This window comes from Prionailurus bengalensis, chromosome D1 (genome assembly GCF_016509475.1).
Source record: "Prionailurus bengalensis isolate Pbe53 chromosome D1, Fcat_Pben_1.1_paternal_pri, whole genome shotgun sequence".
NCBI lineage: Eukaryota > Metazoa > Chordata > Mammalia > Carnivora > Felidae > Prionailurus > Prionailurus bengalensis.
Window position 1 is genome coordinate 56,177,384 of NC_057346.1, and position 21,565 is coordinate 56,198,948.

At 45.9% G+C, this 21,565-nt stretch overlaps 1 protein-coding gene across 2 annotated transcripts in view; it reads right to left on the minus strand.

Annotated features, from left to right (window-relative positions):
- Positions 1 to 8,856: 8,856 nt before the first annotated feature.
- The window catches only part of UVRAG (UV radiation resistance associated), a 297,500-nt gene continuing 284,791 nt past the window's right edge, over positions 8,857 to 21,565 (minus strand). For both annotated transcript variants that reach the window (XM_043580203.1, XM_043580204.1), the window contains one exon: positions 8,857 to 10,767. In XM_043580203.1, coding sequence (XP_043436138.1) covers positions 10,065 to 10,767 — 703 coding nt within the window. In that variant the 3' untranslated portion in view covers positions 8,857 to 10,064. The remainder of the gene's footprint in view (positions 10,768 to 21,565) is intronic.

Below are 21,565 nucleotides of genomic sequence, written 5' to 3' on the forward strand. Positions count from 1 at the left end.
TTCTAAAAGCTCAACACTACAATACACAACTGGAAGCAAACCATCCTGATAGAGGAGACGGTTTTGTCTGTGGCTCCCATTTTGAAAGAGCCTGGCCCCTGGCCACCTCTCCAGCACCCGGCCTCATCACTCTACTCTAGCCCCACTCACCTTTGAGTCCTTTGCATGTGCTCTGCTCCTTTCTGGTCCAAAGCCTTACATATACTATTCCCTTGGCCTGGGATGGGCTCTCTGTGGCTTCAGATCTGCTTAAATTCCACTTCCCCAGTGATGCTTGTTGAGATCCCAGGACAAAGTGGCTCCTTTGTGTCATACTCCTCAACGGTCACCTGTGGCCTTTCTTCATAGTCATGGCCCCATAATTTGTTTGGCCAGTGCCAACCAACAGGGGGCACCCAATCAATGTTAAATGAAGGAAGGAAGGAAGGAAGGAAGGGAACTGTGGCCTGGGGCTCTGATGTAATGCAAAGAAATGAATCGAAGGTTCTGGTTTCATGTTCTAACATTCTCATGTTTTAGCTCTGGGAACTTGGCTGTGACCCTGACTTCTCTAGGCCTCAACTGCTTCATCTGTAAAACGGGTACTTGGCACACGGACACTGAGCAAACCTTCCTGGGCACTAGTTGTTACTTAAACAAAGGGCCGGTCCTCTAGGAGGTGAAGGGGGGGAAGGGGGGGCACACCCTTAGGAAAAATGCCAGAAGGGCTGTATTGGAAGCATGCGCAAGTGGCTGGAGGAGCACAGAGGAGGGTGGCCCCCTGTGTGGGGTGGAGGTGGGGATGGAAACTGGGCAGAGGGCAGGGAGGACTCTAATGAGGGAAGGGAATGGCTGAACCCTGGCTTATAGGATGAACAGACGTTTTCTGTGGGTTACGGGGAAAGATATGCCAGGCTCTGGGGGATGCAAGGCATTCTGGGAATGGCAAGCATCCAACTGGCTGGAGGGCAGGGTGTAGGCCAGGAGGCACCGGGGTGAGTAATGGACCCCCAGTTACCTCTCACCCATCACCCATGGCCAATCCGGTATCTTCTACACCCCACTACATTGCCCTCTCCAATCCTAGACATACGCATTTCATCTGTAAATATTTCAGCATGTATCGCTAAGAGATAATAGACTTAAAACTATTACTGTGGCACCGGGGTGACTCAGTCGGTTAAGTGTCCGACTCTTGGTTTCGGCTCAGGTCATAATGTCACAATTTCACGGGTTTGAGCCCCGTGTTGGGCTTGGCTCTGGCAGTGCGGGGTCTGCTTGGGATTCTCTCTCTCCATCTCGCTCCACCCCTCCCCCACTCACATTGTCTCTGTCTCTCTCAAAATAAGTAAATTAAAAAAACTATTATAGGGGCGCCTGGGTGGCTCAGTCGGTTAAGCGGCTGACTTCGGCTCAGGTCATGATCTCGCGGTCCGTGAGTTCGAGCCCCGTGTCGGGCTCTGTGCTGACAGCTCAGAGCCTGGAGCCTGTTTCAGATTCTGTGTCTCCCTCTCTCTGACCCTCCCCTGTTCATGCTCTGTCTCTCCCTGTCTCAAAAAGAAATAAAACGTTAAAAAATAAATAAATAAAATAAAACTATTATACATCTTTTCTATTACTATTATCATATCTAAAAAAATAACAAGTCCTTAATACAATCAAATATTTAGTCAGTATTTCTGATTGTCCCTTTTTTTTTTTTTTTTATTCAGTTTCGTTTAGTTTCTAGGAACCAAACCAGGTTCATAATGGGATTGATTGATATGCCTCAAAGATATTGAGTCTCTTTTTAATAGATTTTCCCCTCCTCATTTCTATTTTTTCTTACAATATATTGGAGAAACCAATTTGTTTGTTTGTCCTGTAGGGTTTCCCACTGTTTAGATTTTGCCGATTGTGTATTCCAGGCATTAACGTGCTCACCTGCCCTCTGAATTTCCTAGTAACTAGTAGTTAGATCCAGAGCCGTTCTGTGCAACAGTAATACCAAGTGAGCCACAAATGCAAATTTCATATGTAATTTAAAATTTTCTAGGGGGCGCCTGGGTGGCGCAGTCGGTTAAGCATCCGACTTCAGCCAGGTCACGATCTCGCGGTCCGGGAGTTCGAGCCCCGCGTCAGGCTCTGGGCTGATGGCTCGGAGCCTGGAGCTTGTTTCCGATTCTGTGTCTCCCTCTCTCTCTGCCCCTCCCCCGTTCATGCTCTGTCTCTCTCTGTCCCAAAAATAAATAAATGTTGAAAAAAAAAATTAAAAAAAAAATACCACATAAAATTTTCTAGTAGTTACCTTTTAAGAAGCAAAAGAAATGGATGAAATTAGTTGTCACATTTTACTTAATTCAATGTATGCACAATATTATCATTCCAACATGTAATCAATACGAAAGTCATCAGCATAAGATTATCATTCTATTTTTGTGCTAAATCTCTGAAACTCAGGGCATATTTTATGCTCACAGCGCATCTCAGTTGGAACTAGCCACTTTTCGATTACTTAATAGCCGTTCACGACCAGTGTCTATTGCATCGGACATCACAGGGAGAGAGAGGTTTGACCACATTGAGGGGCAAACTTTAAACAGGGTCAAACTTTTGACAAGGCTACGTCACGGGTGCTCTTTTATCAGGAGTCATAAAATGTCTGGTTCTCTCTCTTTGTGACACTAGCCGTCACCGACGATCATTGTCTTAGATGTTATAGTTTAATTCTACTATCCCTTCTGAATCCTTTTGCTTGGAATGTTTCTGTAAGAGAAACTTCCTCTCATCAACGATTTGGTTAACTAGCGAGTACAATACCTCCGGCAGAGGTGAATAATGTCTGTCTCTTTCCTGTATTTCACAGTTCCTGGAGGGTTAGAGCCGTCTAGGGCAGCGTGGAGTTTGCAGTGTGGAGGGCGGCTTGGAGGGCGGAGGGTGGCCGAAGGGAGCCAGGGCGGAGGTGACTGCAATCCAGGCGGCAACCCCAGCCACAGCGGCCCCCTCCCTGGGCAGCCAGCCAATCTTCGCCCCTGAACCTCAGGAATCTTCTGCAAAAGGCCAGGAAGCTCCCACCACCCCCACGGCGCCCCTTCTGTCCCGGGCCTGTACCCTGGGACAGTCATCCCATCCGGCCCCCATCCCAGGCATCGGGGATAGGTGGGAAGACCACAGCTCCCACCCGCTGCAGAAGGACGCTTTGGTCCAGTCTCGCCCTCCCTGCCTCCCTCCTGTCCTCTGACCCAGGTAATGTCTGCATCACACTCAGGATGCTCCTTTCATTGATTGCTCTGCCTTCTTCTGAACTCACCTGCTGCCCACTAAGATTCTTCCATTCGCACTTATATGAAATCTGCCCTCCACCTGAAATTCCGCACCAGCTCCCACCCTATTTGTCTCCATTTCTTTACCAGTAAACTTGTGTCATCTACACTCGCTGTCCCCACTCCCACTGCCCACCCCCCCCTCGCTCCCTCACTGCTCCTCCATGCATGCAGGATGCATGCACACAGTAGCTACTTGAGGAAGGGATAGATAAATACAGGTAGGTCCCTGGCGGTTCCTTCTCTCCAGCTTCTTGCCCTGGCTGTAGCCCTGCCCCCATTCTATCCCCTTGACAGATCTGTTGGCCGCATCTCAGGTGAGTCCTTAAAAAAGCCTCCCTGATGCTCTGGCTCCCTCTATCTTGTATGTCTGTGAGTCACAATTTACATGGCCGGCTTCATGGACTTTGACAGTTACATCGCATTCCTGACCGTTACAAATACTCATTTCCATTCTCTGGAAAGTTGCAGTGCACCTCACAACACAATGCTCATGAGGTGCTGATTTTTTCCACTCCTGGGCAGAAATGTCCTCCCGACTTGCTCCTCCTTCTTAGCAAGGGGCTACTGAATGGGGAAGAGCTATATTGTAAGAAGGCAGCTGGCAGGATGTTCAGATGGGTGGGGAGAAGGAGCGGGGTACATAAGGGGACTTGATAAGGCTTAGGGTGCAGAAGAGGCCCTGGGGCAAGGTCAGGGCCTGCTTTGGCATCACTGGGGCGGGAAAGCAGGTTCCACGGTGCAGATATTCTGTACGGCAGGGCAGCAGGGGCTCGGGCCCTGCACGGGTTTCCCAGCGAATGGGGGCTCATTACCACTCAGGATGTTTACTGAAAACCTGTGATAATCCCTCAAATGTGCACCTCTTTTTACTGTTCACAAAAACTCAGCTCCGCAGTCTCCACCAAGCCCTGGATGGTTCTGCCTCTAAAGGTCGTCAGTGACTTTTGGTGCTGACTCTGGGCACGTTGCGCCTTCACGGAGCTCCCAAGGGACCGTGAGACAGACACAGGTGTGAGTTACAAAATCCTTGGATCAATGCTCTGTCTCATTCTCCCACTCCCCCCAACTTCATGAGCACCCGATGTGTGCCACCAAAGGGATTAGACGGGGCTGGGAACAGAGAAGTCAAGGCAACTGGCAGGTTTCTAGAAGTAAAGGGTCTGGCCTCAAGGTCAGTAGGTTCTGGAGACCTCTGTTGCACGAGCAAAAGTTCACATACCATCTGCATGAACGGTAGCCTGGGTGGCGGGGAGGTCGTCTCACGTCACAGTAACAGTGGCCGGGTCCCTCACCCGAAGAGCAAGAAGTCTGTGGAAAACATAGCGATGCGGGGTTCCTTGAGGAATAAGTTGTTCCCTATAAGGGAATTAGCACATTTTTGCAAGTAAATTTTTGAGAGAACAAGCTCAGCCCTTCAAATATCAAAACTTATTTCAACCGTTCAGAATAATATATTCCCTTAAAATATTTCATGCACTTTCCTGTCCAACTAAAATTAATTTATCCTTTTTCTGATGACAGAGGGCCATCTTTAGGAACAGTAAAAGGCATTCTAGCCGAATTTCCTAAAACCCTGACCAGAGGCAGGCTGTGTTAAATGGTTTAGCCCTAAGTTCTTTACAACCGGCAGAGGGACACTTGAGGGTTCTTTCTTTCTCTGCCACGCTCTGGGCCACGAGGCAATCTGAGGCAGCTTTTGAAGAACAAACACCAATTTGCTCTTAAGGCAGGAGGAATCTCTGGGCACAAGGGGCAACCCGAGCAAGGGACCGGCTTCTCTTTTCGGAGGAGCACCTGGGCTCAGAGAAGTCAAGCGCCTTGTTGGGGGTGGCGCGGCCAGTGAGCAGCGGGCTGGGTGGGATCTACCGGGCTGAGGGCTCACATACCCAGACTGCTTCCTTCCCGAGTGTATCTGCCTCTTAAGAGTCGGGTTATCCAATATTTCTGTCCACACCCACCTTCCCTTCCTTCTAATTTGCCGCTCGTAATTAGTGGGGACCGAGGGAAGCTCATTCGAATCGTGTTTTGTACAAAACCGGAGGGATCCAAGCCTGCCGCTCCCCAGCTTGTAATTCGGTGCCCGGGCTTGGCTGGCTACAGCTACGTCACCCAACTGGCAGTCTTTCTCACTTTTATCTAGGTTCAAGACCGTTCTTTTTCTGGATTGCTGACCTTGCCAGCCTCTAAGATGTGTGGACTTATTTTATAGACGTGTGTTTTTTATTCATTTCAAATCCACAAGGCTGAGCTGTCTACCTACAAAACTGTAATTAGATGCGCTGGGAGGGAAAAAAAGAAAAAAGCCTGTATCTACTTCAAGCAAGATGAAGAGCCCTGGGCACCGGTTCAGCATGCGGTGAGGTAGCCAGAAGCGGCGTAAGAGAATATTTATGGATATACAGGTGGGCCTGTATAAGCTCATCTGCCAGGTGTTACAAAACATGCAAATTCAGCTAATTAGGCTCACAGACCCTGTCTCAACACTGTGTCCATGCCACCCACTAAAACACCTCAAAACACCTGACATCTGTTTAGAGCTTTAGTCTTCCGAAAGACCAGCTTCGGTCCTGACGCAGTCTCCGTGCGTGCAGAATAAATTTCCGCCTTCGGCTGCCCCACCAAGGCCTGATGCACGCGATGCCAGGATCCTTGCTGAATGACCAACTCCTCCCAGTGACCATGGTGCTTTGTAATGATCGCTAAGCGCTTTACAAGCACGTGTCTCTTCTACAAGCCCGGTGGGGGGTGGGGGTGGAGGCAGGCGGTATCATCCCCACTGGACAGAGGAGGGGCCAGATTCAGAGAGTGGAAGTGGCCGTGCCCAAGTGCTAGAACGGGAAACGGTGATAGCGAGTCCCGGGCATCCTCTCTGTCACTACGCGGTGGCCTCCTGCAGGACGAGAGGGACCACCACTGATGGCGCAGGCCCCATAGAAATGTAACGGCAAGGATAGAGTTCAGTCCGATTTTTTACAGATGCAGAAATGGGCTCCTTAAAAGGCCAATGACTTGCCCAGGATCACAGGTTCAAAGTGGACGAGCCGGGGCCTTCAGAACCAAGCTTCTAAAGAACAGACGCTGGTTGTTCATACCACCCGGGGATGCGCGCGGTTTGTTATGCGATACTTGCCCGGAAAACACTGGGGGCCCAAGGATGCACCTCTTTTTCAGACGCAGACTTTTTTTGCACAACAAAATAGGAAAGAAGATTCAACCGACTCAAGCGACTACCACTAGAGCCCAGCGCCGACTTGGCTGCCGGCTGGTACTGGGCTCTAAGCAAGTTACTCTTCTGCCCAGTAGGCAGCTTGGAGAGGGTGCCTGGCAGCTGCCCACCGCAAGTATTGAAATCTCTTGTCTCGGCACCTGGAGGCCTCTCCTCTCACCTTTCTTCACACCCATTCAGGCCCCTTGCCGTTTTGCAAACACTCCAGGCCCTGTGTTGCCTCTGGGCCTTTGCCCATGCTGTTCCCTCTACCTGTAACTTCTCCTGTATCTTTCAGCGGATCTTTCATCTGCATGACCTCCATGAACTGGTCCAGACCCTTGAGTCAGAATAGCTTTCTCTGCATTCCCTAGCATGGCTATACTGCTCTCCATCACAGGATTTGTCACACTGAATTATAGTACAGTGTTAATAGGCCTTTTTCCCTTACCTTCCACCCCCAGAGATCATGGCAGAGGCCAGGGCTTATTCATCTTTGTATTAACCTTGTTTAGCCCAGTCCCTCACAGACAGAGACAGAGTTAGCTCAATAAATGTGAAAGAGCTGGCTGATGGTTGATGAACAAGGTTTTCATAGTTAACTCAGCTCCAATATGAAATTCAAAACAATGAAGAAGACAGGACTCAAACATAGCTGGGAAATAACATACACTTTTACTCTCAAAATAAATACTAATCAATTTTATTTTATAAATACAGATGCTGAGTTTTCTTCCAATTACCAACAGATCAGTTTCACATGCCATTTATTATTGGTGGTGGTTTAAAAAATTATTTAAATAACCAGTTAGGTCAGGATAAATGGGCACCATTAGAACCGCTAAAAAAATAGAGCTGGATACAATCTTCCAAAACTAATATTCTGAGGGGGAAAAAAAAAAATCTCTGGAATTTCTAAAGTGGGTAAGGGGAAGTGGAGAGAGGGAACACAATCAAATATTCATTTGATAACACTTGCCGGCCGTTCAAAGGGTCTCCGCTACATGAAAACGGAAAGAGCTCTTAGCAGTTCAGACATGGATAGTAGTGGATTTTCATTTCAACTTATATCCTCAAAGCAAGTTTTATTTTCTTTAGCGATTTACAAGACTAACTAAAAAGATTAGTAGGAGATAATAACTCATCCCATATTTTGGCCTTGGCCACTCCAAGCAGAGACAAAACTAATTCTGCAGCTTTGGAAAATGTCAAACAGAGCTCCTCCCGGAGACATGCAATACTGTTGGTTCTACCCCAAGTCAAGGCAGAAACTGTAGGCATCGAACAGACTCCATGGAAACCTGAAACCCAAACCAAGCGAACCCAAATGTAAGTGGTGTTTTGAGGCATAACATCGTCGAACACAGTGTGGACCAAGCCAGTGTAGGAAACCAGTTCTGAGCTACCTAATATCACATTCGGTGGCAGGGCCCCACGCTGCTGGTGTGTGTGTGTGTGTGTGTGTGTGTGTGTGCGCACAAAGCTGTGGATCCCAGAATCAGGGAGTCCACAAATAGGAGACTGGCAGATGGAGTCTCAGAGCCCCAGCTCTCTCTGGCTCTGTGGAACCTGAGGTACACACTGTCCCCGTGGCTGCTCTGCGTGTGGTCCCTCTGCCTGGGGGCGCCAGGACCTAGGCCAGAGGGCCTACAACTCAATGCACTGTCTTTAAGTTTGGCATGAAGTTCAAAGTCCACCCCCATATGTGGACTTTAAGCCACATGTGATGTACCTTCCACTGTTCAATACTAACACAATCCTTCCCGAACCTTTTTCTTTTGGGTGGGGTAAGTGCTATTTCATTGGAGGACCCCACACAGCCCAGCGTGATGTAAAGCCACAGATATCTCCCCCCTCATTGACTCTACCGTGAATGGCAGGACATTGCGAAGAAGCCGTGACTCTAGAGTGCTTCTGCTTTAGGTTTGGAGTGGTTCCACCTCTGTATGTGAAATACGATGGATTTCTTCAGATCAACTTAAAGCTCTTAATTGCTTGCAGGTTGGGTCCATGTGTCAAGCATGGGTTGGGTGAGTTCTCTTTACATATGGAAAACAACAACATGAACCATTCTGCATGACAACAAAGCTGTAAATGAGAACTTGAGCTCAGGAGTGCTTGGACAATATATGAAAATGACCATGAAACCTAGGAGTTAAGCTGTTACATCGGACAAATGCAGTTCCTGGAGAGAACACCTGTGAAGGTGTTTGCGCTGCTGTGCGGAACAGCACACGCTCGAGTCAACGACATTAGCTTAGGTACAGCCACGGTTTCTGTCCAGGCTCGTCCTGTCCTGTCGTGATGGAAGATGGAGATGTAGGTTCGAGACGGATTTCAGAATTGGAAAGAACAAATCAGGTCAAGTGAAGTAAATTCAGTTTTTATTCTTCTATACAATACATGGGTATATGCATAAATTTTCCTTAAAGAGCTTGCAACCCTGAGGCAATGTCCTTGGGTATATAAAGTATATGGCAATAGCAAATGAAATCTGAGCTCCGGGGATGAAATTGGACTTGAAGAACATAATTTAATATGAACGCAACTGCACATACACCAATAGTATTCTATGCCTCATCTAAGCCTCTTCATCCAACTATCTCAACAGCCTTGCCGTCGGCACACTGGACAGCCTGACTCTCTACGGGTATTTCAACATATACAGCGCCTTCCTTTCCAACTGAAATTTAATAAATTAACATGGGATTTACATATGGGGATTTTTGTCTGGTGAGTGCACTGCCAGAAAGCATGCCTGGTTTTTGACTGCAGCGTCTGCCCACGTAAAAACTCTGGTCCCCAGAGGACACTGGATGTCATCTGACTATTGCAACCTTGGGAGCCCTTGAGGGTCCCCTGGGATCTACCAGAGGGGAAGTTTTTCCCTCTCCTTGGAGGGTTACGTTAAGGGCGTGGCTGATCTGAGGAGGTGGAAGGTCTTGGCTACCGCATTCGAGAACCAGTGACTCTGCTGTCCTCAGTTTTCAGGGTGCACGACCCACCTGCTGTGAAGACGGGGCAGCAGAGAGGCTGACTGGGGGCAGGGGCAGGAGCAGGGGCAGGTGGGCCTGGGTATAAGGAGACCATTGTGCTTCTTACTCATCAAACTAACGGATGGTCAAAGGTCTTTGAGTTAACTGGTGAAAACCTTTGTTTTGAATATTCGGTTTTCCAAAGTTTTATAAACTATGTTGAGGGCAAATGCTTATGAGAAACTAAAGGTGAGTTTATCATATTTATATATTATCATCTTCCCTCTGAGGATAACACAGAAGTGTAAATTAAAAAGCAGACAAATATCTTTAAGGTGACTCGAGCTAGAGAGTGAATTTTGCCTTAAAACAGTTGTCAGGCCTGAAAAGCAAACCTTGCAAGCAAACTCTAACTTTGTCTGGCCCACTGATACACAACGATCCTGAGCCCCTCCGTGATTTACAAAGTCTGTTTTTCCGAGGAATATCCTCCATTAATATTCATTTCGTGTCATAATTATTACAAGGGGTAACCAGTGCAGCTTTTATCCTCATTTCAGGCAGCGACTCTGTCCTGGTCCTACCGGCTGGCTGCTCACTTCACTTATCGGAGCTCCTGCGTGGCCGGCGGAAGCTGGACACGTTTTCGTTCAGTGCATAGATCCTTCGGGAGAACTCTTCAAATTCTCCCAGGACTTGTTCGTCACACTCCACTGCCACGGCGCTATCCACCGGGATGCAGTTAAAGGCTTCTAGCTGATCGCCCGAGGTGAGACCCGTGGCTTCCATCCCGATGATCTCTTCCGCTTGCTCCACAGTACAGCAGAGCTCGGCCTCCGGCACCGGGAGGAATGCCCCCGGGAGCCGGACGCCGGAGGAGCCAGCCTGCTCGCCGGGCAGGAGAGCGCCGTTGACGGCGGCTGGGAGTCCAGAGAGGGCTCCTTCTTGTTCTTGGCTAGTGTTCACACTCACGTGACCTCCGCTTAATCTGTCACCCAAGTCAGCTCCTTTTTTCTTGCTTTCTTTGGAGAAGTCCAAGGAGGTATCCAAGGAGGAGGACAGAGATGTCGTCTTTCTCTCGGATTCTCCTACGGAAGGGATGGCGGTAACAGGCTGGGCTAGCGCGGAGTTGTAACTGGGAGGAGGGGTTTTGTACTGGAGTCTCTCATTCTCTGAGCTGGCCCGTTTTCTGTGTCCTTTGTCTGGGGAAGGGATCTCCCCAGAGAAGCCTACATCTGCACCTCCAAATATGGAGCTTTGTCTCTTTGGAACAGGGATTGCGCTGGAGGTGTGGTGTCTATCGCTAGAAGACAAACAAAAACGAGAAGTTATTTTCAGCTTTCGAACTCGGCCTAAGACTTCCGGATCCAGAGACAGGAAACAACATATTTAGGTTTGAGATAATAAAAATTGATAATAATCAAGTCTAGTATTAATTGTAGGGTCCGGATGCAAGAAAAAATATGAAGCAGTCTGAATTCAAGTTTGGGAGCTTCCTTCAAGAAGGATACAAGACACCCTATGATCTATCCAGAGGATGGTGCTCAGGGTGCGAGAGGAGAGAAATCATGTCTTTGGGGAAGAGGTGAAGTGTACCTGGAGAGGTGGGATTGGAAAAAAAGGCATCTGAGGGATGTAATCAACCTTACTGGTCCAAAGGGCTATTGGTATTTATATTCTTTTATTAACTATTCAATGCTTAACTTATCGTCATGAAGCAGGAATCCTTATTTGGCACAGAAGTTAAATGACTTGTCCCTGATAACCTCAGGGAGGCAGTGGCAGGCTAGACTACATCCCACGCCTCACGACCTGATGACCAACAGGTTTTCTGATACCCAAATGCTAATCACCCTGCATTAGAGAACTGGCAGAGAGGGAACCAAGGAGACATCTATCTATCTAATGGACTATCTAATGGACTACTATCTATCTAATATGTATATCTATCTATATTTTTCATAATGAAAAATTAACTTGGAAAATGGCTTCTCTTCTATCAGGTCAGTCACGCACACATTTTACAATACTCGGTCTTCAGTGCCTTCTTTTGAAGTTGAGTCCCTTCTCAGGAAGATACTTTTGGGCCAGCAATAACAATCACTGTTTAGCATTTTAGTTCCTGAAGACATTTCACATATGCCATTTCACTAGGTTCTCACAAAAACCCTGTCAAGAAAGCAGGGTATACGCTATTGCTCTTAAGTCTGAAACAATAAATAATAATGAGTTCATAGAAATCAAGTATCCAGACCCTGGAAATGACGGTCGTGTTCAATGCTGGGCTACTTAAGCCACCCCTGTGGCACTGATCACAGTTCTAGATACTACACTTGGATGAAGATAGCTCAATTCACTGATAGGAAAAGACAGATCCAGAGACGGAGGTGCAAACACAAGATCCCTTTGACTTGTATTCTTCCGATGAGGACACACGCACAGAGGTGACTTACAAAACAGCTACTCGGCTGGAAAAGAGATGAGACTTGAAACTATACTCACCCAACAGACAGCTATTACATGTGCCAGCCTTGGGGAGGGGAAACAGATACAAGACAGGACAGGCCCTTCCTCTGAGGAGCTTCCAATCTTGCAGAAGAAAGGCCCCCATAATTATTGAAATGATACATTTTCAAAGTACAGTTGTGATAAGTGCCCTGAAAAAGAAGGAAGGGTCTAGGGTTCCTTCCACCCATGTCCACAGCCACGAGCCCTTATGCCAGCTCCCTGCTCCCTTTTCTCTCAGATTTTTTCTGGTCCTAGATTATGCCTGTGGTCTCTGACACCTAAGCAAGGGTTCTTCTTCTTGCAAAAAGGCAACCACCAGACTTCTAATCCATGGGCCTACCAGACTCCATTGCTTGGCTATGAGCGTGGGTGCCTGGAGAGATTTCATAATTAGGGGTGGTCACTGGGGTACATATGAAACAGCACAAGCAGCCCAGTAAATTACTGTTTTTAGTCCTCAAGAAAAACAAAACAAAACAGAGCCAAATCTACTGGCCTTAATCTAGGTTTTCAGTTAATATGTTGTCAAAACTCACAGCGATTGGGTAAGCCACACATTTTTGCCAATCTTGTTGTTTTTACTGTACCACTTGCTGACAGTGTCCCTCTCTGAATGATTTTGCAGGGGGCCCAGGTAATCAAACCAAAACAAAGCGTCAGCACCACCCACAGACCCTTTTTTTTCTGGAGCAGACGGGCCAAGCTTTCAGCTGCCACCCCAGCCCAGGAGGGTGAGAAGCACCAAGTGAACCAGCCTGGAATGCTGAAAGTGACGTAACTGGCACACAGCCAGAGGCCAGGTGCCTAAGCACTCACTGCCACGAAGGGTGAACGACATGATACCCTCATTGCCACCGCCACCCGGCCCCACCCCGTGGGCTCTCTGCTCTGCTTCTCCGCTGGGCTACAGGTGGGCTGACAAAAAGCAGGGCATGAGGAACAGACCTGGGCACAAGCTGTGCTTACGACACAAGAGGACAGGGGATTTTGTAGCCTTCGTTGATTCTGAGACCCCTTGAAAGCTCTCCACAGCTTTGTACAACAGAAGAGTAATAAAGTGTCACATCCCTCCTCTCAACTATAATGGGAAGGCAGCTACCATTTTCTTGTACATCAATAAAGTTGAACCCTCACATCTACCTTGTGGAAAAGGTAGGCAGGTGGGTGGTTTTGTTCAAGGCTGCAGAGCCCACATCTGAGCCAAATTTGGTCGGACTCCAGAGCCCACGCTGTCTGTTGCGTCCCAAGTGGGAAAGTCATATTCAAATTCAACTGACACTTGCTAAGTGCCAATGGAATGCCACACCTCAAGCTAAATGCCATTACACAGGCCTTCTCATCTAACCCGCTCAGCCTGTATCTAAGCTCTGGGGTGCTACTCCTATTTTAATGGATGGATTCTAAGTCTGTACGAGGTAGAGACTTTGGCATTTTCTGACATCCCAATTTTTAAAAAAAATGTTTACTTTGCGCGCGCGAGAGAACGCATGCATGTGCACAAGTGGGGGAGGGGTGGAAAGAGAGGGAGAGAAAGCATCTCAAGCAGGCTCCACACTGTCAGCGCAGAGCCTGACTCAGGGCCTGATCTCATGAATCATGATCCGAAATCAAGAGTCGGATGCTCAACCGACTGAGCCACCCAGGTGCCCCCTGACATCCTGATTTTTGCAGCATTCTCCAGTTCCTTTAGATTTTTATGAGAACCCAGGGAATGATACCGTCAGATACAATCTGGAAAGTCCAAGTAATGGTAAAATGTCCCCCCTGAATAATGGTAAAAAAGATGAGTTATTATAGGTAGACAAGGAAGTCTACGTATTTAAAATTTGCCCTTTAATCACCACATGTTGTCTTTCTCCCCATTTTAGTCATGTGCAATAAGACTTTTCAAGCATTTTCATTAAAGTCTTTCTTATTTTATATATATATATAATATATATATAATATATAATTAATAATATATATATAATATATATAGAATATATAATTAATAATATATATATATTTAATTTGAGAGAGAGAGAGAGGGAGAGAGAGAGAGAAAGGGAGACAGAGAGAGAGAGAGAGAGAGAGAGAGAGAGAGAGACAGAGAGAGAGAATCCCAAGCAGGTTCCATGCTCAGCACAGAGCCTGACATGTGGCTCAATCCCACGACACTGGGATCATGACCTGAGCCAAAATCAAGAGTCAGATGCTCAACCAACTGAGCCACCCAGGTGCCCCAAAGTCTCTCTTACAATTTTAAAAAGAGTAAGCTGAAGAAAAGAGGATTTTCTTAATAACACTGGGCCATCACTATGAACATGTGTTACTGAACTGTGACATGGGGAAGAGATGACAGGACACTCAGGGGCACAAGTCCGGGTCTCTGGGCTCTCCCACCTGTACCCACGCTTCCCTGGGTCCTCTCTCACTGCCAGGCTGGTGGCGCACGTGCGCTGATGCACTTGTCTGCAGGCCCTTGTCTTTTGTTAATGTCTGCCAGCTCACTGTGCCCTCGTGTAGTGGATGGCCTGAGAACTGTGCGCAAAAGAGTACATCGGCTTGAGTGAGGGGCCAGCACATGGCCGGGGCATAACACACTTGGCTTTATGAGTTTTGTAACATTAGTTTTGGCTGCTTAGAGTTAATTTTTTTATCACTTCCAGGATCTCAGCAGTGTTCCAGATTTTTCAGATACCTGAGTTCTAAACAGCTGAAGTGCTGAATGATTACATTAAAATATATACAAACACACATGCATTTTTAATTATTATAATAATTTATACTCCCTGGAAAACACAAACAATATAAACTACATAAAAAATAAAAATCACTCACAAGCCTATTGCCTATCGAATAATTTTGAGTATTTTGTTTTTAGGCTTTGATTTTACATATATGTGTTTAATTAAAAAAGAGAAAAAAACCCTGAAGTTATGTTTGTTGTATATATATAATTCTGTATCCCACCACTGGAATTTATTAAAATCTTTTGGTAAATAGCTCTAAATGGCTGCTCTACTGAATGGAATATTATTCTCTTATTTGTGTAGAGTTAGGATATTTCTAAAATTTTACTATTAAAAAACAAATTGCTGTGAGCATCTCTGTATAAAAACACAATGCATAGATTTTTAATAAAACAATTTAGATTTTTGCATTTGATAGAAAGTTTCCAAAAGGAACCTTCATTACACATTTTAGTACAAGCTAAATTCTTACAATTAAAAAAAAGGACATGTTACTTCTATTATTCCCTACACAATAGAAAGGTAGCAATTAAAGAGGCAAATGATAGATCAAAAAAGAATGCCTGGGAGGTTTCAAGATTCTTTTTGTCTGATTATAGCGCGGGTTTACAACGATTTCATCGAGACGGAAGAAGAGGTCAGAATGCATAGACTTCCTAATTACATGACCAATTTTTAAAGGCTGTTGACAATTTACTTATCAAATGAAATTAGTGCATTATTTGAATTGTGATGAATAACTTACGGGGAATTTTTCCTCTTAGAAACAACCAGAGTAAACCTGGATATTTGGGGGAGGGGTGGATGCAGCAGGAAACATGGTAGCTTTGCTCCATCCTCCACCCTGGCCAAGGCTCCCTCTGTGTTCTATGGCGCTAGATCTGGGGGCCCGGAGCCCGAGGTTTGGTAACTGGACCAAGTCCCCTACTTCACCGCACACATTCTCCTTGGCTGTTTGCCTCGAGTGGATGGATGTCTTTTCCAGCTTGGCTTAAGTCCAAACTGGAAACCTGGAAACATGACATCTGGGGTTTAATGCTGCAATTAGAAGGAATTTATTAAAAAACAACAACCCACAGATATTGTAATGGCCAATTTACCAGGCCACGGTTTAGGGAAACGTGGGATAGGTTGTTGAGTAACTGAACCACATCGGGACTGTTAGATTACTTCATAATCAACCTTTTGCCACGAGTACAAAAGGATACCCTAGAGTCACAAACAATAGCCTGATGAGGGAGAAGTCAAGTGGTTTGGAGTTTAGAGGTCAAGGAGGATAGTCTGGTTTAAATTTGGCTTCTCTGGATCAAAGTCTTCTCTGATCTCCCTAAATTAAGGTGATTAATTTCTTTCTCATTCTGGGAGTCCTTATTTATTGCAGTTGGTTATTTTTTTATCTCTTCAGCTATATCTGGAGATAGTGGTGGTGACGAGGAAGGGTGCTCAAAACCTAGACCCTCCTCCAAGCTCTGCAGTCATGGCCGTCTATTTGGAGTTATAACTTAAGGTCGAACTCACCACTTGCTTGTTATATGACTGTAGGCAGTCCCTTATCTTCTCTGTGCTTTAGCTTCCTCCTTCATAAACAGATCACTGGACTACAGTAAGGATTAAATAAAATAATGCACCTGAAATAGAAGAATGCCCGACGTACATACTAATGTCAGTAGTAGCTGCAATTGTGATTGCTGTCATTATTACCAGCTTCCATGGGCTTCGGATTCCCAAAGAATTGCCCTCATTTTACAGAAGGGGTAACTGAGACTAAAGGGCATTAATGTCTCGGACCGTGGAACACAGGTAACTGGGAGTAGAGGCAAGGCCAGAATCTAGGTCTCCTCCCTCCTACTGTTTCTTCCTACATAAAATTGTTTAGAACAGGGAGGGACACAAGGAACTCTTCCCATCTGCCCCCTCTCCACTTCTGCACGTCAGGGAGCTAGCTGCAAGAAGGAGAAAAAGAACTAAGGCAAATGTAAAAGAATATTGAAAGAAAAATACTAAATCAACCAGAAGTGAAACATCACTGCAGCTTTTTTTTTCTTTTCTTTTTTTTTTTTTTTTGTAGACGGGGGGCGGGGGAGGCTTTGAATAAAGTAGAAATGCTCAACTGCCTCTATTTACATGATCTGCTAAATGCTTAGGGACTAAAAGAACTTCCCAGAATCCTTTGAGGTACATTCCAGTTGTCCCGAGACCTCTGATGTATCATTTTTCTGTACGAATTTAGCTTCAGGGAGAAAGCATTTTTGTAAGAGGGAGAATTTCTGTTGTCCCAACCTAAATGAGGAGGACCCCGTTCAGCCTTTTAGAACCATTATACAAACACTTTGTCATGAGGCCAATCTGGGAGACAGTAGAACCCAGTTCGTTCCACTCCGCTATTCTTGCCTCCACAATTTCCCCTCCTCCTCCTCCTCTTTCTGCTGGTTGTACTGCCTAAGGCAATAGCCTCCTTTAAAAAGAACAAGGACTGGGAGAAGGAAAACAGGGTAAGAGAGCACTGGTCCAAAATATGTTTCCGCTTCCCTATCTCCCATATATATTCCAGACCTCCACACGGAGCTCCGCCATTATGAGATATGGCAGACTGGTGAAGCACTTCACGGCTCTGAACCAATGTCTCCTTTTCTGTAAAACGTGAATATCCACCTAACAGTTTTTACAGTGAGGACTAACACTCTTAGTACAATGAGGAGGTACTCCACAGACTGTTATTAATAATAAAACAACGGCAGGTAACATTGATGAAGTGTGATGAAGTACTGTGTTAGTAGCTTTCTACGTGGTCTCATTTAATCCTCATCTCTATGAAGTATTACAAACATAATCCACCTTTCACAGATGAAGAGACTCAGGCATAACGGTTAGGTAACTTGCCCAAGTCACAAAGCAACTAACCGTGATTGAACAAACACAACCCGACGAAGTTAAGCGTTAGCTTCCTTCTCTCTCCCAGTCCCCAGGACTTGCCACCACAATGCCTACATGTGATCGATCGTACTTCTGTTTGAGGGAGGAGTGAGACTCAGAAGAATAATTTTTAGGCCGAATGGCTTGGTATGTTTTCTTTCTCTTCTTCTCTTGCCTATATTAAGTTTGCGTGGCCTTTCTGATTTCCTTGGAATTGTTATTCTGTTGTAAGAATGCTGACGGATCTAAGCATCAATTATGAAAACACAAGTACATCCTGTCACAAAATGATATAAAGGTGGGGACTTAGGGGAAAATGAAATAAGGGAAAAATGGAAAGATTTACCACATCGAGAGAGTTCTCGAAGGTGAGGTGAAGTCTTAGCTATTGGAAGTGATTTTTTTCCCCTGTTCTCCTCCAGATTCACTTGTCCTTGTTTTATCTGTCTACAACCAGGTCCCATCCCATAAAGGTACTGGGAGAGAGCACACTTCACCGTCTTAAATATGTGTCTTTTCTTCCTACAGAATGTTTCCTCTGAGAAACATTACTAGATCACAGCTGGTCAAAACGCTAAATCTTGATTGTCTGGATCCTGGCCAAAGTCTACAGCTACAACGCGGTGGAATAAGAATACTTAAGAAGAAAAAAAGAAAGAAAAAAAAAAAAAGGCCCACTTTTAAACAACATTCGATCTTCTTTCTCCCCCTGCAGCAAGCTATGACCTCACGGCAGTGAGGCCTCTGCATGGAGGTGTTTAAGTTGGTTTACGGCCATTAGAAATGTTTGAAGCTTTGGTACTGCTCTGTGCCAATAGCATGTCAACTGTGCTAAAAAGCAATAATAGTTTCTCACCTTCTTAAAGATTACTGCTTAAATAATGCAGAGCAACGACAGGGCTGCAGAGTGCCAAAAGAAGGTTGCCAAGGCGAAGCTGAGGTAGAATTACGTCTTTTGGCAGCTACAGAATTATGACATAGAATTCGTTTTTTTTAAAAAACAACCTCCATAAATTAGACTACTATCCTTTTTCAAAACCCCGCAGAAGTTCGGATCCGTCCTTCTCCTTGCTCTCTCTCAGATCGGGTGGAAGCAAAGAGCCTCGTTTTGCAAAAGCCAAATGTAACAGTTAGCTCTTAACCTCCTGGGGGGGGGGGGGCTGGGGGTCAACGTTTCTAAGCACGGAGTCCCCTGACCACAGGCAAGCAGTCTAAAGGCCTCTCACCATTACCAGATAAGGAAAAGTGGCTAATCTTTGCCCTGGATGTTAAGAGAAACAAGAAACAAAATAAAAATAGAAACAATCTTGGGCCAAAAGCAGAGGCTGAAACCTGTGCCAATGGTCACCTTTCCCCCGGGCTCAGCTTGGGAGGTTCCCTGCCAAAATCTGACTAAATAAAAACACAAAGTTTAAAAAGGTATAACTGAACAAGGAAGCCTTTAGATTTTATTTAAACTAAGGGCTGATGGAAAGATGAATTATTTGTGAAAGAGAAAGTTCCACAGGCAAAGGGTAAAACAAGCGAGCTGAAGAAGTCCATTTCCCGGGGCTATGTGATCTGACTGAGGGCCTGGCCATCAGGACAACGGGGCCTAGCTTGGGAAAGGGAGGCCTCAGCACAGGACAGCGGACAGAGGCTCAGAGGGTGCCCACAGGCAGGAGCCCATCTGGAGGCCAGTTCAGTCCGAAGCCTGAGCTCCCTGGGCTCAGGGAATAGAGGGTGATCCTTCAGGGAGACAGAGAGGGGTCCCAGGAGGAGTCAAGTCAACCACTTCACCCATCAGCTCTCATTGTAAGAAATCATCATACAAATTAATGTATTAAAATTACAGTCAGGCAACAAACATTATAAGGACCGTAGAAACAGAGATGGCAGGGATGACACCAGGGGACCCCTTGGAGTGTCTGGCCAACAGTTGAGACATGGGAGCTTATCAAGTGTTCATGCTGAAAATTAGGGGGAAAGAAAAAAAAGGAAGAAAAGTAGCTGTACCTCTGCCAGGGACACCAGAGGAACAGCAGTGTCACAGAGCCCAACCTCAGAGAGAAGTCGACAAACGAAAACTTTGGTCGGAGGATGCTTTCCGAATTTCAAAGGTAGATCTGCAAAGCGAGCTAAAGGCGGTTTTAGACTCCAGAGGCCAATGGCAGAACCTGTGAATTTAAGTCTTTGCGAGACACTGCGAAAGCGGAACCACCACATTCTAATAAGTTCTGACATGAGCTGAACCATGGGGATTTAGTTGTTTGCTGTTTTAAAAGACAAGCGAGTAGCTCTGCCACCATTTCCCAAGATGCTGGAGGCCTTCATCTGAAGTGCTTGAATTACACTTAGCCGTCACAGGATCATCACACAGTGCGAGACTGTGGGGCTCCAGGAATAGCATCTTGGAAGCCTTATCTTTTGTAGTCCTCTGTGCTACTAAAAGAGGTACAGTATGAAACCGTATGCATATTAACAAATGAAGTGATTTACTCCCTAATTCAAATATATATTGAGTGTCTATTATGCACGAAACACTGGGGATATAATAATGGTGGAAAATAAGGCCGCAGTTCCTGCTTTTGTGGAGGTTACACCACTGTGGGAGAGGACAGAGACTGCCACAGAATAATGACAAAAACGTAAAATGATAACCTCTGACACATGCCGTGCAGGAGAGGACATGGGCTAAGAGAGCCTGTAACAGAACCGACCCAGAAAAGGCCAAGAACTGAAGGGTTAGTAAAATTGTTCACCAGGTGAAGAATGGGTCAGAGGTGACAGCATCTTCCAGGCAAAAGGAGAGAGAACAAGGAGGACCCGAAAGGTCGTGAAGTGAAGAGCAGAATGGTAGAATATAAAGCTGGAGAGGAAAACAAAGTCTAGACCATGCAGAAACCCATAGGCCATGTCTAGAATTTTCTCTTTTAAGTCGTGAAAGTGTTTTAGGCTAGGGATATTTGGGGAGGGGGGGGTGGTGGTGTGGGGAAGGTGGTGAAGAGAAAGAGAGATTTATTAATCGATTGACTGACTTGTATTTTGGAAAGTGCACTCTGGCTGAAGTTCGAGAACAGACTGGAGGGGGCCCCGAGTCGATGCTAGGGGACCACAGGCTGTGCAGCAGTACAGGTGAGAGATGATGGAGGCTCGGACCAGAATGGAAATACGAGGACATAGACAAGTAGACACATTAGGGGAGATCAGCAGGGGCTGCTAAGATTAGATATGGGGATGAGAGAGAAAGGGAGGAACCAAGGATTATGCATGGTTTTCTAGAGATTCCATTTGCTGAAAACAGCACTGGAAGACCACGAGGCTTATGGTGGTTGGGTTGGAAGGCAGGAAGGAAAAAACACAGGCACACAGAATGTGCTGTGAAAACATCCAGGGGGCAATCTGAATAGAGGTCTAATATCCGAAAAGAGATCCGGGCTGAAGATTTACACTTGTGCTTCATTTTAGAGTGGGTGATAATTAAAAAGATGGTTGTGGACAAGATCGCCTTGGACTGGAGAATGAAATGAGAGAAAAGAGGGCTTAGGACCGAACCTTGAGGGGCTCCAGTTTTTATGACGAGGTAGAGGAAGAGGGAGCCTGCAAATGTGACAAGAAGGAAGAAAACCAGGAGAGGGTTATAGTAACAGCATTCCTTTTCTGGAATCACAAGATGCTAAATAATCCCGTGTATAAAACATTTTTATTCTTAACATAGTTATAAGAGAGGCTGTACTGAGTAATAAAGTGGGGCCGCAAAGCTATTCTGCTTGGGGCCAAGTTTTAGGTCCTCCACTTGATGGCTGTGTCATTGTTATTTTAACCTCTCTGTGCCTCAGTTTCCTCATTTGTAAGGCGAGGGAGGACAGTGGGTTCTAATTCATGGGGCCATTGTGAGAGTTAAATGAGTTAACTAAGTAATATATTCAAAATGCTTTGGAAGGCTGCCTGGTTTGCAGTAACAGTCGT